This window comes from Manacus vitellinus, unplaced genomic scaffold (genome assembly GCF_001715985.3).
Source record: "Manacus vitellinus isolate BGI_N305 unplaced genomic scaffold, ASM171598v3 scaffold_41_pilon, whole genome shotgun sequence".
NCBI classification, from domain to species: Eukaryota; Metazoa; Chordata; class Aves; order Passeriformes; family Pipridae; genus Manacus; species Manacus vitellinus.
In genome coordinates, this window is record NW_021940545.1 from 5,436,920 (window position 1) to 5,453,962 (window position 17,043).

At 48.4% G+C, this 17,043-nt stretch overlaps 1 protein-coding gene across 1 annotated transcript in view; it reads left to right on the forward strand.

Moving 5' to 3' along the window:
• SIK2 (salt inducible kinase 2) overlaps positions 1 to 16,451 on the forward strand; it is a 31,218-nt gene extending 14,767 nt beyond the window's left edge. The window contains exons 5-15 of the mRNA XM_008928933.4: positions 4,446 to 4,570; positions 6,063 to 6,186; positions 6,485 to 6,705; positions 7,241 to 7,393; positions 9,453 to 9,617; positions 12,256 to 12,484; positions 13,203 to 13,487; positions 13,672 to 13,835; positions 14,322 to 14,444; positions 15,061 to 15,152; positions 15,772 to 16,451. Coding sequence (XP_008927181.1) covers positions 4,446 to 4,570; positions 6,063 to 6,186; positions 6,485 to 6,705; positions 7,241 to 7,393; positions 9,453 to 9,617; positions 12,256 to 12,484; positions 13,203 to 13,487; positions 13,672 to 13,835; positions 14,322 to 14,444; positions 15,061 to 15,152; positions 15,772 to 16,363 — 2,273 coding nt within the window. The 3' untranslated portion in view covers positions 16,364 to 16,451. The remainder of the gene's footprint in view (positions 1 to 4,445; positions 4,571 to 6,062; positions 6,187 to 6,484; positions 6,706 to 7,240; positions 7,394 to 9,452; positions 9,618 to 12,255; positions 12,485 to 13,202; positions 13,488 to 13,671; positions 13,836 to 14,321; positions 14,445 to 15,060; positions 15,153 to 15,771) is intronic.
• The last annotated feature ends 592 nt before the right edge of the window (positions 16,452 to 17,043 follow it).

Here is a 17,043-nt window from a genome sequence, read left to right on the forward strand (position 1 = left end):
GAGCTGCAATTTAATAGTGTTAATGTTGCTCTAAAAGGAATGGGATGGATAGCATTCATAGGATCTTTCTTTTCAGTCTTAGTAATTAGCCAGGAAGTGGAGGATGTGTAAAACACTCGAGGGGAGAGCTCTGATGGACTCATTTTCTAGAAGGTATGGGAGGTGGCTGGGAGCAAAACCTTCAAACCTCAAGTTTAGCCTAAGGAGCAAAAAGTGAAGGTATTAATGAGATAGAGTGAAGGCTGCAGGTGAGGAATGCCACTCCAGGTTTGACGTGGAAATGGTTCTCCCCAGAGTTCCTGGGTTGGTCATGTCACCTTTACCTTTTGCTGGTTTTTGAGGGGATCTTAGGGACTGATTTGGGTTCCTGCTCACTGATAACACCGTGCTCTCACGGGGACACAACGTGCTCCTGGTCTGTGCAGAGAAAAACCCTGTGCATTTGTGAGGATGGAATGCAGGATGGGACACAGGGAGCTGGAGGATGGGACAGGGAGCAGCAGGAGGGGGATACAGGGAGGTGGAGAATGGGGCACAGGGAGCTGCAGGATGGGACAGGGAGGTGGAGAATGGGATACAGGGAGCTGCAGGATGGCATACAGGGAGGTGGAGGATGGGACAGGGAGCTTCAGGATGGGACAGGGAGCTGCAGGATGGGGCACAGTGAGCTGCCCTCCGTGTGCCCCCAGCCCTGCCAAGCTGCCAGGCTGGGATGCCTGGGAGATGCCTGCAGAGCTCCAGTGCCGTGCTGGTGGCCAAGGCTCCGTGTTTGGAGCAGCCCAGGTAGCAGAGACTGTTATTTTGAAGCAGGTTGTAGTGCTGGTTTGTCTTGCTGGTGGACAGTAAAATATGCATTGACGTCAGAAGTGGCTGCTCAGCATTCAGGCCGTGAAGTGGGTCAGGTTTGTGTCTGACTCGCTCCTACCTTGCCTTTATCAGCACCTCTCTCCCCATTATCTCCGTGGCTCACATTACTGCTCCAACAAAGGCTGCCTGTGGCTCCCTGCAGCCCGGGCACACTGAGCTGTGCTGGTGATTGCAGGAGAGTGGATTAATTACAGCTCCCAGGGCCGGGTCCCCTCGGAAGGATCGGGGAGGGACAAACGAGAGGCTCCCTGGTCCAGCTGGAGGGATGCACGGCACAAGCTGCAGTGGCCCTGGCAGGGAGCTCCCTTTTCTCAGGTTGCAAGCGGGGCTGGAACCTCGGGGCCGTTTCCATTTTTACCGGGAAAACAGATTCCATGGGGATGATGCGCGTTTCGAAAAATTATACCTTCCAAATTCGAGGTTATCCTGAAGGGGGTAATAATGAGATTGAGAAACCGAATGCCACAACTGTGGAGAGCCAATATTTGCAGATTGCACAAACACAGAGTTTATTCAGCTCGACACAATGCTGCAAATGATGGGATTTTTTTAACGTGCAGATTCAGGCAAACGTTAAGAAGATCACCCCATTATATAATCTCAGTCCTCTGGTAATGAGTCCAATTTCAGTCCTTTCAGAATTCTGTGGCTGGCATATGTTTTTGGGGTTTGGTTTTTTTTGGTGGTGGTGGTGGTTTTTGGTGTTTTTGGTTTTTTTTTTGAGGGCTGGCACATTTTCCCCTCAAACACCAGTAATGTTTCTCTGGAGTGAAAAAATCTGAACAGTGTTCTTAGGTTAAAAATGGCCACCTCGGATCCCCAGTGATTGTGGCAGATCAGCAACTGCAAAGTTGAAACAGGGTGGAAGAGAGAGGATGAGAGGTGGAGTGATTGTCTTGTGCTTAATTGAATCCTGGCCATTCTAACACTCCAAAAAGTGGGACAACTAAACTGGTGGTGGAGTAATTAAAAATTGAGGAAGCCCCACGGACCAAGCATCCAGCATCCTGTCTAAATCCTGAACTTTTTCTTTGAAATGGTTTTCCTGGGTGCTCTCAGTTCTCTGGAGTCCTCTAGAAATGGTTTCACGTCATTTGAAGGCACAACTGTGAAAAGCATAATAGAAACAAAAAAATGTGACTATAATGTTATGTACCCTAACAAATAATGGTGATCTTCCAGGGAATCACTTTGTCCAACAATGGAATATAATTTTAAAGATAAGAGCCAGCTGCTGGAATACAGAACAGTGTTTTTAAGCCCAGTGTGAGTCAGTAGGTATCTGCCTCTTCCTGGGTTTTGTGTTGTCAATGCACGTGGTTTGTTCAGCAGAAATTCATGACTGAAGGCCACTGGTGTTTAACTGGGCATGGAAAAGGGAAGAAATTGAAGTTTTAGAGCTGCAGGTCAAAGACAGAGGGAAGGAACCACTTTCCAGGTGCATGGGACAACACTCCTGCCCCGGGCACACAGACTGGTGAGGAATTCTGTCCTGGGTGACTTCTGCTTCCCATCCCTGCCCCAGCCCCCAGCATGTGCTGTTGCTGCTCACACAGTTCATCCTGGGCTGCTCCTTCTGCTGTCAGTTTATGGCCCTTCCACTCATGAATTTGCCTAATAAAGCTCAGTGGTCTGTGCTGTCACAAGCCCATCAGGTGCCAGCCAAGTGCTGCTCTTCCACCCAGTTAAGCACTGTCTGGGCACTGGAAGTTCTGTGAATTCTCCTGCTCGGGGAGGGAGCAAAGGGAAGAGCCTGGCAGGGATCAAATCCTTCCCTTCCAAGATGTTCTTGAGTTGCTTTTGGTAACCAGGCACTGTAAACTATTATGTGTTGTGAAATTAGTCAGGGAAAGATAATAGGAACGCACACCTGAGGCTTCTCTTGCATTGGTCAGTCGTGCTGAAAGACTCTGTTCTTTTGGCTGCTCAGATTTGTTGATGTGAAGTGATTTCCAGGTGCTCACATCCACCAAAGGGGCTGACTTGAAATCCAGCATGGACAGGCCAAGAGTTTCACTTTCCTGAGGGTTTGAAATCCTTGTGTTTCCGAGCAGGTCACGCTTTCTTTGGCTGTGCTTACAAATCCATGTACTCGTGAATCTGATACGAAGATTTATGAGGGTGGCACCTGAGTAAGAGCTGCAGTTCAGAGATAAAGCCTGATATTTATCTGCAAGTTCTTAAGAGGATGTTGAAAATCTTGACAAATCCGAGATAAGTGAAGGGAGAAATCAGATTTAATGACACCTACACGGAATGGCAAAATGCTTCTGAGGGAAGAAATTGCTTCGTGTCTCCTGAAGTTATTGTCAAGGTTGCCAAGCCAATTATGTGTGAAGAAAAGTCTCCTCAAAGAGAATAATAAGAAAAAAAAATAATTCACAACAAAAGTCTGGCTGTGATGGAGGGAGGGGAAAGGCAGGTGACACACAGTGATTGGGGGGCTTTGGGGCAGAAGATTTTGTTGTTGTCACAGCTGAAGTTGCAGCAGGAACAACTCAGCTGAGCTCAGTGTCAACAGTCAGGTTCAGTGCCCGTGTTGCTGCTCTAAAACAACTCCAAGGTGACTTTAAGCCTGGTAAGTTTTCCTTCAGTGCCTCTCTATTGCTTTGATTCCCAGGGTTCTCCCATGATGTGTGTGAGAGAACCAAATCTTTCCTCTGAGCACCCCAAACTGGGCAAGTGGGAGTAGATGAAGTGTGAGCAGAGCCTGCCCCGTGTGCAACCACAGTGCTGTCGGGTTTGCTATCTGCTGAGCAGCATTAACAGACCTCTGAGCTATTCAGAGCTGGGGCTACTAAATCAACAGCCTGATTCCTGTTTGTCACCACTGTTGGCTTTCACAGCATGGCTCCAGTCCCCCCCAACACTCAGCACTGCCCTGGTGAAAGGGGAGAACCATCAGACTGTGTGACTCTGAGCACTGGTGGCTGTCATCCTGCTTTTCCACTGCTGGGTTATTAGGAATGGTGACTAACATTAGCCCTGAGGGACCCACATATTTTATTGTGCCGTAAAAAGGAGCGTTTTAAGGAACTGTTCAGCTGTGGGATGGTAGTTCCAGTGCTAGACAGTCCCAGTAGCCGTGTCCTTCCCAGCAAAAGTCCCTGTGTTTTCCCAAGCTTGTTGCTTTTGGCAGAGTTCCTTCCTCCTGGCTCTGAAGTTGATGCTTTTGTTGTCAGAATTTTGTTGTGTGTTCAAGGCTCAGAGAGCACCTCAGGAAAGCCCAGGAAGTCTCAGATCCAGTGCTAGCTCTCAATATATCTCCTGGCAAGTAAATAAGCTCGTTTGTCTGTGTGACCGTTGGTTTGTTGAATTTTAACTGTAGTTGTTTATAAACTTGGGTTTAGCAAACTGGTGCAAGTTTACAGGTTGTGAAGTTTCTCAGTGTCTTGATAATTCCACAGTTGTCATGAAAACAGCAGTGCAGGATGGTGCAGCATCCCAGGATTTTCAGTGGGAGCCCTGAGGGGAGGATTTGGGATATAGAGCCTTTCAGGAATCGAAGTGCACGGAATTATTCTTCGTGGTGCAGCTGGAGGCTGGAGTGACTTTTTCCCCCCTTGATTTCTCCACAGATTTTGGCTTTGGGAATTTCTATAAGAGTGGTGAACCTCTGACAACGTGGTGTGGGAGCCCCCCCTATGCAGCCCCAGAAGTCTTTGAAGGCCAGCAGTACGAGGGACCCCAGCTGGATATCTGGGTATCATTATCTTTTTTTTTTTTTAACTGGATTTAATTCAACTTTTGGCAAGCTGGAACAAAGGAATCATCTTTGATTTTTTTATATATTTTTTTTTTAAGCTGCAGACGAGCTGTTTCTCCTCAGGTTTATTTCTTGAGTGTCACAAAATGCTTCTTAGCACTGAGTGGAATTGAGTTTGCCTGTCCAGGTGGCTGTTAAATGGGCATTGCAGGTGGGTGTCAGCCCACTGAGGAAAAACTGCAGCTCCTCCAAAAGCTCCCTGAGTGAATGAGGGAACTTTGCTTTTTTTCCAGTGCATTTAGTATTTTCTGTGTTAAGTGGGACTTGAACTTGGGAGTCCTTGAGGAGGTTAAAGGGACTCTCAGGCACTGAGACACAGGAGAGGTGACTCTTTGCTTTGCTTTGCTTTTGGAGCTGGAAACAAGAAGGTTTGTGCCACAAATATCTTTACTGCAGCAGCTGCCTGGTTTTGAGTTGGTGTCTCCATGTGTATCATCCTGATTGGAGAGGACAGAGAGGGCAATCCCTGCTCTTGTGCAATGGAAAAGGGACTGAAACCAACTGCAGGAGTTCTGTGCACCCTTCAGAGCCTGCTTTTCATTCCTAATTTGGTTTTGTTTGGGGCCTTTTCGGTTTTTATTTGACGTTTCTGGCACTTGGGACGACTGATCTGTATCTCAGCCCAGGCAGCACATCAGGTTTGCAGGGAGAGCACTGCCCACAGCATCACCCAGGCACTGACACTTGGGCTGCACAAACAGGGCACTTGGTGGAAAGTCACCTTTTGGCTGCTAATCTGATTTCATCTAATTGCCCTGACAGATAAAAGCCGTGCTTTTAGGGTACATGTGTTTGTCTGTGTGCTTGGATCTCCATGTATACCTGGAGAGATATGGATTTTAGAAAGACTCCAGCCTTTCTGGACCTTTAGCAACGGGTAAACACAGAGCAGACGTCAGCCAGGCACTGTTTGAACATCAGAAGGGAATCTCTGAACTTTGGTAAATATTCTTTTTATATTTAAGTTCTTAAATCATTAACAGAATCTGGCTGCCCACAGAGAAGTGGATAAAATCATCATCATCATCCTCAATTCTGTCCTGAGTTAAGGATTCTCTGTCTCTTCACAGCATTTCTGCTGAAGGTGCTGAGCTTGCAGGAGGGATGGAACAACCCCCAGTTCAGTTTTTGGCAGGTTAAGGAAGGGACTTTTTAAAATGTGTATATATATATATATTTAATTTTAAAAATCTCTGTCCCACTTGCAAAGTTTTAAGGTGAATTACCTGCTTTTTTCCCCCCCTTGAGAAATCCAGTCTGTGCCAGTGCTGTGTCAGTCTGACTGGCACAAGGCTGTGCTGTGGTTATCTCATGTAGTGGTTTTTTTGGCATATCCTGCAAGACCCTTTCCATTGGCAGTGCCAGTTAACCTGCACACTTGCAGGAATGAGCTTTGAGAACTGACCTGAATATCCCCTCTCTCTTCCAGAGCATGGGGGTGGTGCTCTACGTGCTGGTGTGTGGAGCTTTACCTTTTGATGGACCAACCCTCCCCATCCTGAGGCAAAGAGTTCTGGAAGGAAGGTTCAGGATCCCCTATTTTATGTCAGAAGGTAACTGTGTGTCCTCTTACACTCTTGAATAAATCCCAGGACAACCTGGGTTGTGTTGTGTTGCAGCTGCGGGCACATGTGGGGCTGTGCCTCTAGTTGGCCACACTGTGCATTTAAAGAAGCTAAAGGGCTTTTCTCCTTCTTAATGTGACTTTCACTCTTGTTTTGAGAGGTTGTTTGAGCCCTCAGGAGCTGTGGTGGGCAGCAGTGAGGCAGCTCCTGTTGGCATCTCTAGTGCTGGGCCCCGGGTGCCACTGAGAAATCCTTTTCTAACACTGGTAATTCTTCTTTTCCCAAGAGTGTGAGCACCTGATTAGAAGAATGCTGGTCCTGGACCCCTCCAAAAGGTTGACTATTGCTCAGATTAAGGAGCACAAGTGGATGCTTGTAGAAGTTCCTGCCCAGAGGCCAATTCTTTACCCACCAGGAGAGGAGAACGAGCCTTCCCTCGGGGAATACAACGAGCAGGTCCTGAGGCTGATGCACAGCCTTGGCATAGACCAGCAGAAAACTGTGGAGGTAAAATACACCCAAAGGGCTATTTCCTGAGTGGGGTTGGACAAACCATTAACTTGGCAGCTGGAGAGAGAGGAGGGGAAATTGGAATTGGAAGCAAATTAATTTTGAGCTTTTAAGAGGGTGGTAAATGAAAATCAAAAAGGAGCATGAAAGCAGAAAGCAGCTGAGTGTCTCTACCCTATCCCAAGTCGTGCTTGTTACCAAACATGAATGCCAGGGCTCCCCGTGGAGTTCACACAGTCATTTCCTTTAGGATGGGTGATCGTGGAGGAGCTCAGTCCTTTCTCCAGGCTCAGAGTGGCACCTGAATGGTGGCTACAATTCCTGCTGCAGCCCAGAATGTGTCACTGAACTAAACTCTGCTTTGAAACCTTCCTAGTTCAGAACAACTCAGCTTCCTCACCCCACTGCCTCTTAAATATCCCCCCCCAGCGATTCTTTCTTTCTTTCTTTCTTTCTTTCTCCCGGTCTTGCAGAACATAAAAAAACCCCAAGTATTTGGCTGCCCTCACACTCGTGTGCCTCTCTTTTTCAGTCCCTGCAGAACAAGAGCTACAACCACTTTGCTGCCATCTACTACCTGCTGGTGGAGAGGCTCAAGTCCCACCGGAGCAGCTTCCCCGTGGAGCAGAGGGTGGACGCGCGGCAGCGCCGGCCCAGCACCATCGCCGAGCAGACCGTGGCCAAGGTGAGGAGGGGGGGGCCCTGAAGGCATCCTTGCCTTTCAGAAAACCCTGCAGTTCACCTGGAATCCGCCCCTGGGATTCTGATTTCTGCAGCGTGGGGTTTCGTCCTGCTCTGCTGGGCACCCGCGTGGTTTGACCTCAGACCCCACTTCTTTTTATTCCAGTCATGTTTGCTTCCGTTTTTTTTGGTGAACTTCAAACCTTTTGGGTTAAAGAGTTAGAGGAACACCAGTTCTGGAGACTGTGCAACGCTTGGAGTATCTTTAATGTGATTCCCAAACGAGCTGTTGAGTTTATGGAGGGCTGTGTTAGCATGGGGGCTAAAAGCATGCAGGCTCCACTTAGTGTTATAAACACAGTCACTCTAAAGGGACCTGTTGAAAATAAAATCACTTTCTCCCCTGCTGTTCTCTAGCTATGCTTTCTGTCTCCCCTGAAATGAAGCGTGGCAAGGAATAGTAAAGAGAAGCCCAAAAGAAAACACATCAGGCTAAGATGCCAATTCATTGTAGTATCTTAAGTACCTGATAAAAATGTCATTATCTTGAGCCACTTAATGGCTGAAGACTGAGAGATTTGTTCCTAAATGAAGTCATTTCTTTTTAAGATTTCCACTGCTTTTTCCTCCAGCAGGAGCCCAGTTTCCTCTGTGTGCACAGAGCCAACGTGGTGACTAATTGATTTAAGTCCTGAGGATGTCATGTGTATTTTATCAAGAGCAGTTCTGGGGGCTCTTTACATCTGGTGCCACTGCATGGCTGTCCCCTTAGTCCCCTCCTAATGACACTGCCTGATTCAGCACAGGCTCTGAGGCTGCTCAGTCAGCTTCTTCCAGAAGGAAAGGTCCAATTTGTCCCAATAATTGAGATTCTTTTTTTAAATATTTTTTTAACATGTTCTTTTGTTTCATTGAGATACACAGGCATTGTACAGCTCCTCTGTCAATGCATAACTGGAACCATGAAAAACTTGGCTTAAGATGACTCAGGCTTAGCGTGGTCTCAAGTAAATACTCTCCCAAGTTCCCAGCCCCCTGGGTCCTGTGCTGCTGCTGCAGGGAGCAATTGCCCAGATTCCACTTCCACTTCCAAGAGAAATCACGACCACGCTGCTCCTTTTTCATTTGCTTCAGGCAGCGAGACACTTATTTGGGTTTGGAGCCTGCCGAGGTGAAAGCCAAACAGCCCCAGCTATGAAAACACAGGTCCAGGAGCAGCAGCGGGGCTGACAGAGATTAAACCAGCCACTTCCTTGGATGGCAGCTCTGGGGATAGAAAGCCACAGCATTCAAAAGCAAATTATTAATTGTGAGGTGTATCAAAAGCAGGTGGAGCCAGAGCAAGGAGGAAGAAAACACCTCCTGGAAGGTGTTGTCCTAAATTCCTGTACTTCAGAGCCATGTCACCACTTTTTTTCTTCAGCCACAGCCTTGCAGTTGTCCCGAGGAGCAGGATGATTTGTTTTCACACATGGTGGCACCACAGCTCCTGTGTAAGGCTGATTGTTTCCTTTTGGACAGGCGAGTGGGGTGGGTGCTGCACTCCAGGGAATGAAGGCTAAGGAACAGTGGGAAAATCACTGTTTTCCTCCTTGTGCCCTCCTTCCCTGGGACACACCTCTCCCTCCAGCAGTGCTCCTCTAAGAAAACATCTCTTTTCTCACCCAGCCTGCCCTGTTCTTCCTCAGGCTGTTCCCTGCAGGAATCAGGGCGTGTTAGAAAAGTCACTGAAACTCCCCCTGTGCTCATGGTTTGTACTGAGTGTAAAAGGGAGCTTTTATAGCCCCAAAGGGTCCCAGGCACTGTCTGTGCTGCTGGAAGGTGCTCACCTTCCCAAAGCAGCTGCTGGGATGCCATGTGGGAGTTGTCTGTGTGGGTTTTGGGGTGGTAGTGCTTTTTTTTTGTAGTGTAAAGGCTAAGGATGTCATTCCTCTGGAGTGAGGAAATAAATCTTGCGCTTCTGCTTTGGCCATGGGTGACGTGCTGTTGGATTTGTGGCTTTGTGTGGTGTTCTCCACCCAAAACTGCTCCACTTTTTGAGCTCTTCACATCTCTCCCTTTAGGCCCAGGCTGTGGTCCCCTCAGTGAACCTGCACTCACAGAATGCAAGGCTCTTGCAGTCCCCAGGTCTCCCCTCAGCCTCAGGAGCAGAAGCCTTTTCCTTCCCTCCATCCAGCTGCCAGGGAGAGGCAGCATTTATGGAGGAGGAAAGAGTTGAGACACCAAAGGTATGGCTTGAAATCACCCTGTTGTTGCTTTTTGTGCTCATTAAGGCTAAAAAAGATTGTTGCCTTTTAAATTACTGCCTCAGAGCACAGCTAATGGTGTGCCTGTTTCCTTAAATTTTAAGTATTTAAGCATCAGACTTGTAGGTATTCCACATTCTTTTTCCACTTCTCTTCCATATAACTCTCCACAGCCGTGTCTTTTTTCATCCTTAATCTGCCTCTCATGTTCTTTGCTTACATTCCAGTCTTACCACACTGTATTTGTAAAAGAAAAACCAACCTACAAAAGTGTGGTGGGTTTTTTTTTTCCCCCCATTTTCTTCTCAAATGTGTTTCAAGAGCCCTGAAGGCTCTTCATGTACAGCTTCTAATACAAAGGGGTAACTGCTGAGTATCTAAATAACCTACTCAGCTACTCATCCCAAAATTCAGACAAATGAGGACAGGAAGGTCCAATGGAACCTGAACCAGGAGCTTCTGTTGCCAGCAAAAGCAATTAAAATACCATGAACATAAAATCCCCTCTCTCTGTGCCAGTCTCACAGTAAGCCAGCCATAAGTTGCATTTTTGCTAATTTTTCCTGTGGAATGGTGAGTATCCAGCAGGACCTTCTGACTGTCAAAACCCAATTAGAACATTCCTGGAGCTGGGAATGCCTGCAGAACCCTCACTGGAGTTTGTTTCCTGAGATCAGGCTGCAAGGAAGGCAGCAAAGAAGGGGAGTTAGCAGTCAGGAGGGGAAATGGCTTAAAATAATTACATTTATATGAAGTATGTTATTGTTCTCATAAAACTGTTGTTGTTCTCTCTCATATCACATCCCGTTGTAATTTGAATTTCAGCATTTATTTTGCCTGGTGCCAGCTGGGGGGGGTGATTTCATGCTTGCCAGTTTGGAGCTTTTATTGCTCCCAGTTAGTTACCAACACTGGGAGTGTGGCCCTGGTTCTCAGCACTGTTTTAACCCACCCCTTGTGTGGTCTCTTACAGCTGGAAAGCGAAAAAGCAGTTCAAAGACATTTGGAAATTACCATTTCAGGCTTTATTTTGCATCCCCCTTTGCTTTACAGATGCAATTTGGCCAGAGTAGGTGAACAACTGGTGACTAGTGAGGTGTCAGATCACAAGTGACCTGGGAATATTCAGTGTTTTAAGTGTTGTAGAGCATGTCCTCCAGAGAATTCCAAGCTCCGATCCCTGTGCCATGGCAAACTGCAGGGAGCCAACTGCCCATGTGGGATTGGTTCTCCCCTTCCTTTCCAGCACTTCTGCTGCCAGATCAGTCCAAGGCATTTGAATGGAAAAGTCACAAATGGAAAGTAAGGTGTGCAGGGAATCAAGCTCAGGGATTTAATCCAGCATGTTAAAGCAGAGGCAGCAGATCCAGGATTTTCCAGTGCAAGGACCATCGTTTTACTGCTGCTCAAACCCTTTAGAGCTGTTTCTTGCTGCTGCTTTAAGATATTTCCCTACAGTGCTGCCCTATAACCTGCTCCAGGACCATTTGTTAACAGCCACTGTTGATGCAGTTGAAACTTCTTTTCCAAACACACCTGTTTTCAAAATACTAAAGAACTTGGAAGGAAATTCAGGAATGGCTCATCTACAGTTTTACACAGAAATCACCTGCAGCAGTGCCAGGTTTTATGCCAAAGGAATGTGTTGTCCTGTAAAACACGGACGAAACACTAATTACAGAACAAACTTCCTGCCCAAAACTGCAGGACATGGCAGCTTCAAACCCAAACAGGCTGCAAATGGTAAAGAGTTAGTTCATGTGCAGAAAGATTCCTGGCAAACTGATGTGGAGAATAGAACCAGAATTAAAATCCTAGGAATATTTTGGGTTGGAAAGGTGCCTCTAAAGGCCTCTCAAGTCCAACCTCCTGCTAAAGGCAGCTCTGACTTCAAAGCTGGAGGAGGTTGGTTGAAGCTTTATCAAGCTGAGTGGATCCAAGGAGGGGGATTCCAAACTTCTCTAGGCAACCTGTGCTTGCAGAGGAACAACATTAATCAAATGCACTTCTGCTGGAAAGGGTGCATTTATGGAATTACTCCTGAGCACAGCCCTGCAAGAATGCTGCAGGATGGAACACAAGGCTGGCTTTTCCCAGAGTGTTTATCTGAGCATGATAAACGAGCACAGGAGGTATAGTAAGGGGGAAGCAAAAGTTATTGTACATTCCATAGATGTTTTATACTTGTGGCTAAGCTGGCAAAGTTTTGAATAACTCCAAGAAAAAACCCAAACAATCAAAAAACCTGAAACAAACCAACCCCCTAAACAAACAAATAAAACCCGAAACAAATGAAACACCCCAAACCCAACAACAAACAAACAGAGAAACTGAAAACAAAACACCAGAGCAAACCATCAGCCCTGGAGAACATAATAGAGTGGAAAGAAGAGTATTTAGACTTAGGGAGTGGAATATTAAGGGCACACCAGTGCTGATCCTACACGGGGGACATGGTTGAGAATCGTGCATGACAAACAAGTCTGACTTGACTCAGAACATCACAGAGAGGGTCACACATCTTAAACACCCCCCCCACCTTCAGCCCACACCCCAGGCAGGGATTTCCTGCCCTCTGTGCCCAAACCCAAGGTGTCCATGTCCTCCCTGTGCCCCCCAGGTCAATGGATGCCTGCTGGACCCCGTGCCCCCCGTGGTGATGAGGAAAGGATGCCAGTCCCTGCCCAGCAGCATGATGGAAACGTCCATTGATGAAGGGATAGAGGCAGAAGGGGAGGCAGAGGATGACCCTGCCCAGGCGTTTGCAGCCCTCCAAGCAGCTCGTGTTGGGAAGAGGCGTCACACCCTGGCAGAGGTCACCAACCAGCTGGTGATGGTGCCAGGCACAGGTACAGAGCTCAGCAAGGGCATCCCAGGGCTCATTCCCTGCTCTCAGCGCTCCATCTGATAAACTGATGGGGAAAAACGTGGGGGTTTAAGGGTGGCAGGTGTAAGATAACAAGTTTTGTGGGTTTGTTACTTGGCATTTGCTGGAAAAGCCAAGGGGAAGAACAGCAGAACACCCCAAAACCTGCCATGGAGAGGGTAAAAAATGAAAGCAGCAAACACACAACTGGCTGAGCTCATGTGCAAACCCAACAGCCTGGCAAACTGGCTTGTTCTTTTTCACATAACTGAACATCACCAAATCATTCATCCCCTGAAGATGTGCTGCCAGAGGACAATGGGGAAACAGAAACCTCTGGGTTCCCAGGTATTCCAAAACCCAGCAGGATGAATAAGCCTTGCAGGCTACAGCCTTGCCAGGATTATCTGTGGGGGGGAACAAAACCAACCCTGAACACTTTCCAAACAAACCAGTGAACATCTGCAGGGTGTCTGATTGCTGCAAAATAATGCAAACCCCAGCAGTAAACCCCCATTCTGATCCTACAAGTGTTACACGACAATTATTTTATGAAACTTGATTTTTTTTTTTGACTGTTTCCTCTAAGATAGTCACTGTTGGCAGGAGTAGCTCGAGCCTGTACTTTGTTAAATTACTGCTGCACTTGCCTTTTATTCTGAGTTATTGTTTATTGTGGGTTGTTGGGTTTTCTTCCCCAGGGAAAGTGTATTCCTTGGATGAGAACTCCTCCCTGGGCAGCATCGACTCCGAGTACGACATGGGATCCATCCAGAGGGACATTAAATTCCTGGGAGAGACCCCCTCCCTGAAGGAAATGGTGCTGAGCAACCAGCAGGCCCCCCGGGTGACCCCCCCTTTCATCGGGCTGAGACCTGCCAACCCAGCCATGCAGGCCCTGAGCTCCCAAAAAAGGGAGGCCCACAACCGCTCCCCCGTCAGCTTCCGAGAGGGACGGAGGGCCTCCGACACCTCCCTCACACAAGGTAATTACAGCTGCTCCCACAATTCATTATAATTGCACCTGGACACGGTAGGGAGTGTCCTCCACGCAGGGAAGCACCACTGTGGGACTTGGTTGCCCCTCATCTCATGTTTCAGTGTTCAGTGGACATGAATTAATCTGATTTTCTGACCAGGGGTTTTTTTGCTCGACTCTTCTTCCCCCAGGAATTGTAGCATTCAGGCAGCACCTCCAGAACCTGGCACGAACCAAAGGAATCCTGGAACTGAACAAAGTCCAGCTGCTCTATGAACAGATGGGGTCAGAAGAGGAGCCGTCCCTGACATCAGCTGCCACCCAGCTGCAGGAGCTCATGAACAGCCCTGCACAGGTACTCAGGGCAGAAACCAAGCTCCACCTTCCAGGTGTTAACACTTTGGGGCAGAGCAGGAGAGGATGAGGTGTTCCTGGGACCTGAGAGGAGCTCATTTACAGATAAGTTTCCCTGTTCTCCTTTCCTGCAGCCTGGAGAACGAGCCTTTGCCATCCTGGTGCTGTCAGTGAGTGGCCCTTTCAGCTACCCAGACCCCAACATCTTCCTCCTGCTTTTAATCTGCAGGGTGTTGTAGATTTAACAAAGCCCAGCAACACCTTTCCTTGGTGGAGCTGGGCTGGTATAATTGCAAGAAGTGCAAAAGCCTGACTTGCACAGTGAAATGTTAAATACATTCCCAGGTGGAACACATCAGGCAATCAGGAATATAGTGACTGGGAAACCTCTGGGGGAGCTTTTCTGGGGAATTTTCTGGGGGAATCCTCGAAGTAAAAGGGTTAAAGCCTTTTCTGGACATGCAACCTGTTCCTGTTCTCTCTGCAGGAGGAATCATCCCAGCAGCAGCAGCAGCAGGAGGCTTCCCCTGCTTTCCCTAATGGTGCACATCCCCCAGTGTTGTCCAGAAGGCAGAGCCTGGAAACACAGTACCTGAAACACAGGCTGCAGGTACCACCCCTGCCCTCCCCAGACTGACCCCAGCTGCTGGTCCTGCCCAGCACACCAGCCCTGGGGCTCCTCTTAGGAAAATCAGTCTCAATCAGCAGAAAATGGCTGAACTGGAAATTATACTGTATTTTTCTTTTTTCAGACACTGACCCTGATTATGCAAAGAGTGTATTACTGCTGTTTTCCTACTCTGCTAGTGTATAGTAACTGCTAGGAATACATATTAGTAGTGTAACACCCCATAAAGGTTGTACATCAGCACCTGAGCAGCCACTTCTTAACCCCCCTTACAGTTCCACGCCCTCCTTTATTTTAAACCCATTTTTGTATTACTTTAGTTTACAAAAACTTGATTCCCCTCCCCCCCCAGTTTTTCAACTTGCAGCTTCTCTTTCACTTGGGAATAAATCCTTCCCTGGGTTTTTATGCCACAATCTCTCATGCAAAAATACTGTCTAAGGGTTAGAAGCCAATAAGCAGCACTTGTGCTGGGTTTAGATAGAGGCTCTGTTGGCAGCTGGATTGCTCTGCCAGAAGGGCAGACAGTCTTTCTCTGGCTTTCTGGGCTAATGCATTAAATCAAATGCCATTAAAACCAGCCCTGCTTGCCTTGCAGAAGCCCACTCTGCTCTCTAAAGCTCAGAACACTTGCCAGCTCTACTGCAAAGAACTGCCCCGGAGTCTGGAGCAGCAGCTACAGGAGCACAGGTAAGAACCTTTCCAACGATGCAGACAAGTCATTCCTGCCCTCAGGAGCAAGAAAAGGACTGGAACAATCTCTGTCCGTTTAGAAATCATTTGAAAGAGGAAAGCTTCACTTCAAAACTTGTAGTAAGGACACAGTCCTTATTTTAAAAGGGGGGTAACAGTCCTGCCCTGTCTTTCCAGATTTCTGTGGCTAATCTTCAGCCCCCGGGTTCCCCAGGATAAAATACAAAGTGAATTAAAAATAGAAAAGTGAATTAAACCATGCACGGGGTTGACTTAATGGCACGGGAAGAATTCAGTAGGTGATAGAGAAGGTGATCAAAAGGAGATCTTTGCACCTTTGCCGAGGGGTGACAGCTCTGATGGGCTGTGAAAGGGAAGGGCCAGGATTGTTCCAGGATTTTTCAGTGTTGCCCTTCCCTCCCTGCTGGGGCTGTGTGAGTGCCCAGTTTTCCATGTTGCCCTTCCCTCCCTGCTGGGGCTGTGTGAGTGCCCAGTTTTCCATGTTGCCCTTCCCTCCCCGCTGGGGCTGTGTGAGTGCCAGCCTGCAGGACTCGTGCAGGCTCCTCAGGGTCTCCAAAGGCAGGGCTGTGACTGCGTTTTTGCCCCCCTGCTCCAGGTTGCACCAGAAGCGGCTCTTCCTGCAGAAGCAGTCCCAGCTCCAAGCCTACTTCAACCAGATGCAGATCGCCGAGAGCTCCTACCCGAGGTCAGCCCAGCTGCCCCTGCCCTGCCAGGAGGAGCCCCAGCAGCCCCAGCAGCAGCAGCAGCCGGCCCAGTTCAGCCTGCAGCAGCCCCTGAGCCCCGTGCTGGAGCCCTCCCAGGAACAGATGCAATACGACCCCTTCCTCAGCCAGTACCAGAAGGTCCCTCTGGACCCGCTGCCCTCCCAGCTCAGCAGCTCCTCCAGGCTGTCCTCGCCCGTGCAGGTGCAGCAGCAGCCACCACAGCCCTTACAATATTCCTATCAGACTTGTGACTTGCCCGTGGTCCCCTCCTCCGAGCCAGACTACCCCGAGCAGTGCCAGTACCCCCTGGACCCGGCCCCCCAGAGCAGTGTAGCATTGCCTGACAGCCAGGGCAGCTCTGCCTCCCCCGAGCCCCAGCCCAGCTACGACCCCCTAACCCTGGCAGAGCTGCCTGGACTCTTTGATTGTGAAATGATGGAGACTGTAGACCCCCAGCACAGTGGCTACGTCCTGGTGAATTAGTGCGAGACGGGACGGACGGGAGAAGCATGTGAGTTTTTGGGGGTTTGTTTTTTTTGTTTTTTAAGTTCCTACCCCAGAATTCGTGGTAATTTTTTTAAGCCCTTGAATTAGCAGGGGAACTAAAAAAAAATCTACCTGGCTGGAGGAAAAAAAAAAAAAAAAAAAGGATAAAAAAAAAAAAGAAAAAGCAGGAGGTCTCAAGAGGTGTTTGGCCACTGGCTCCTCTGGCAGTGGCAGGGGCTGGAGAACAGAGAGTGCAGCTTCATCCCACAGAGTCTGCGTAGAAGGAGGCAAAAAAAGGTGAGTTTTAGAGGAAGGAAATAGCCCCTTCTAAAAAAATTGGGGAGTTGGTCAGCGTTCATCCAACATTCACCTGGAGGAAGGAGAGCGAGCGTGCACTGTATCCTACTTCTTGGCAATAAAAGCAATAGTTCCCATTGAAATTCAGGGTAGATTTGGGTCTGCACTGATGGCAACATGAGGTGGAAATGAGGGAAAGTCGCACTTTGGCATCCAGCTGCTGGTTAAGCTGCTGATCTGGAACTGCTCCGGGGTAAGTCCGAGATCACCGGGTGTCTCAGGCAGCCTCCGCTCCCTCCTGCAAGCAAACAGTGTTTCCTGAGCCTGCCAAGGAGCTCTTCTGCTCCAGGAACCTGGATCTCTGCTGTGGGACACCTTGA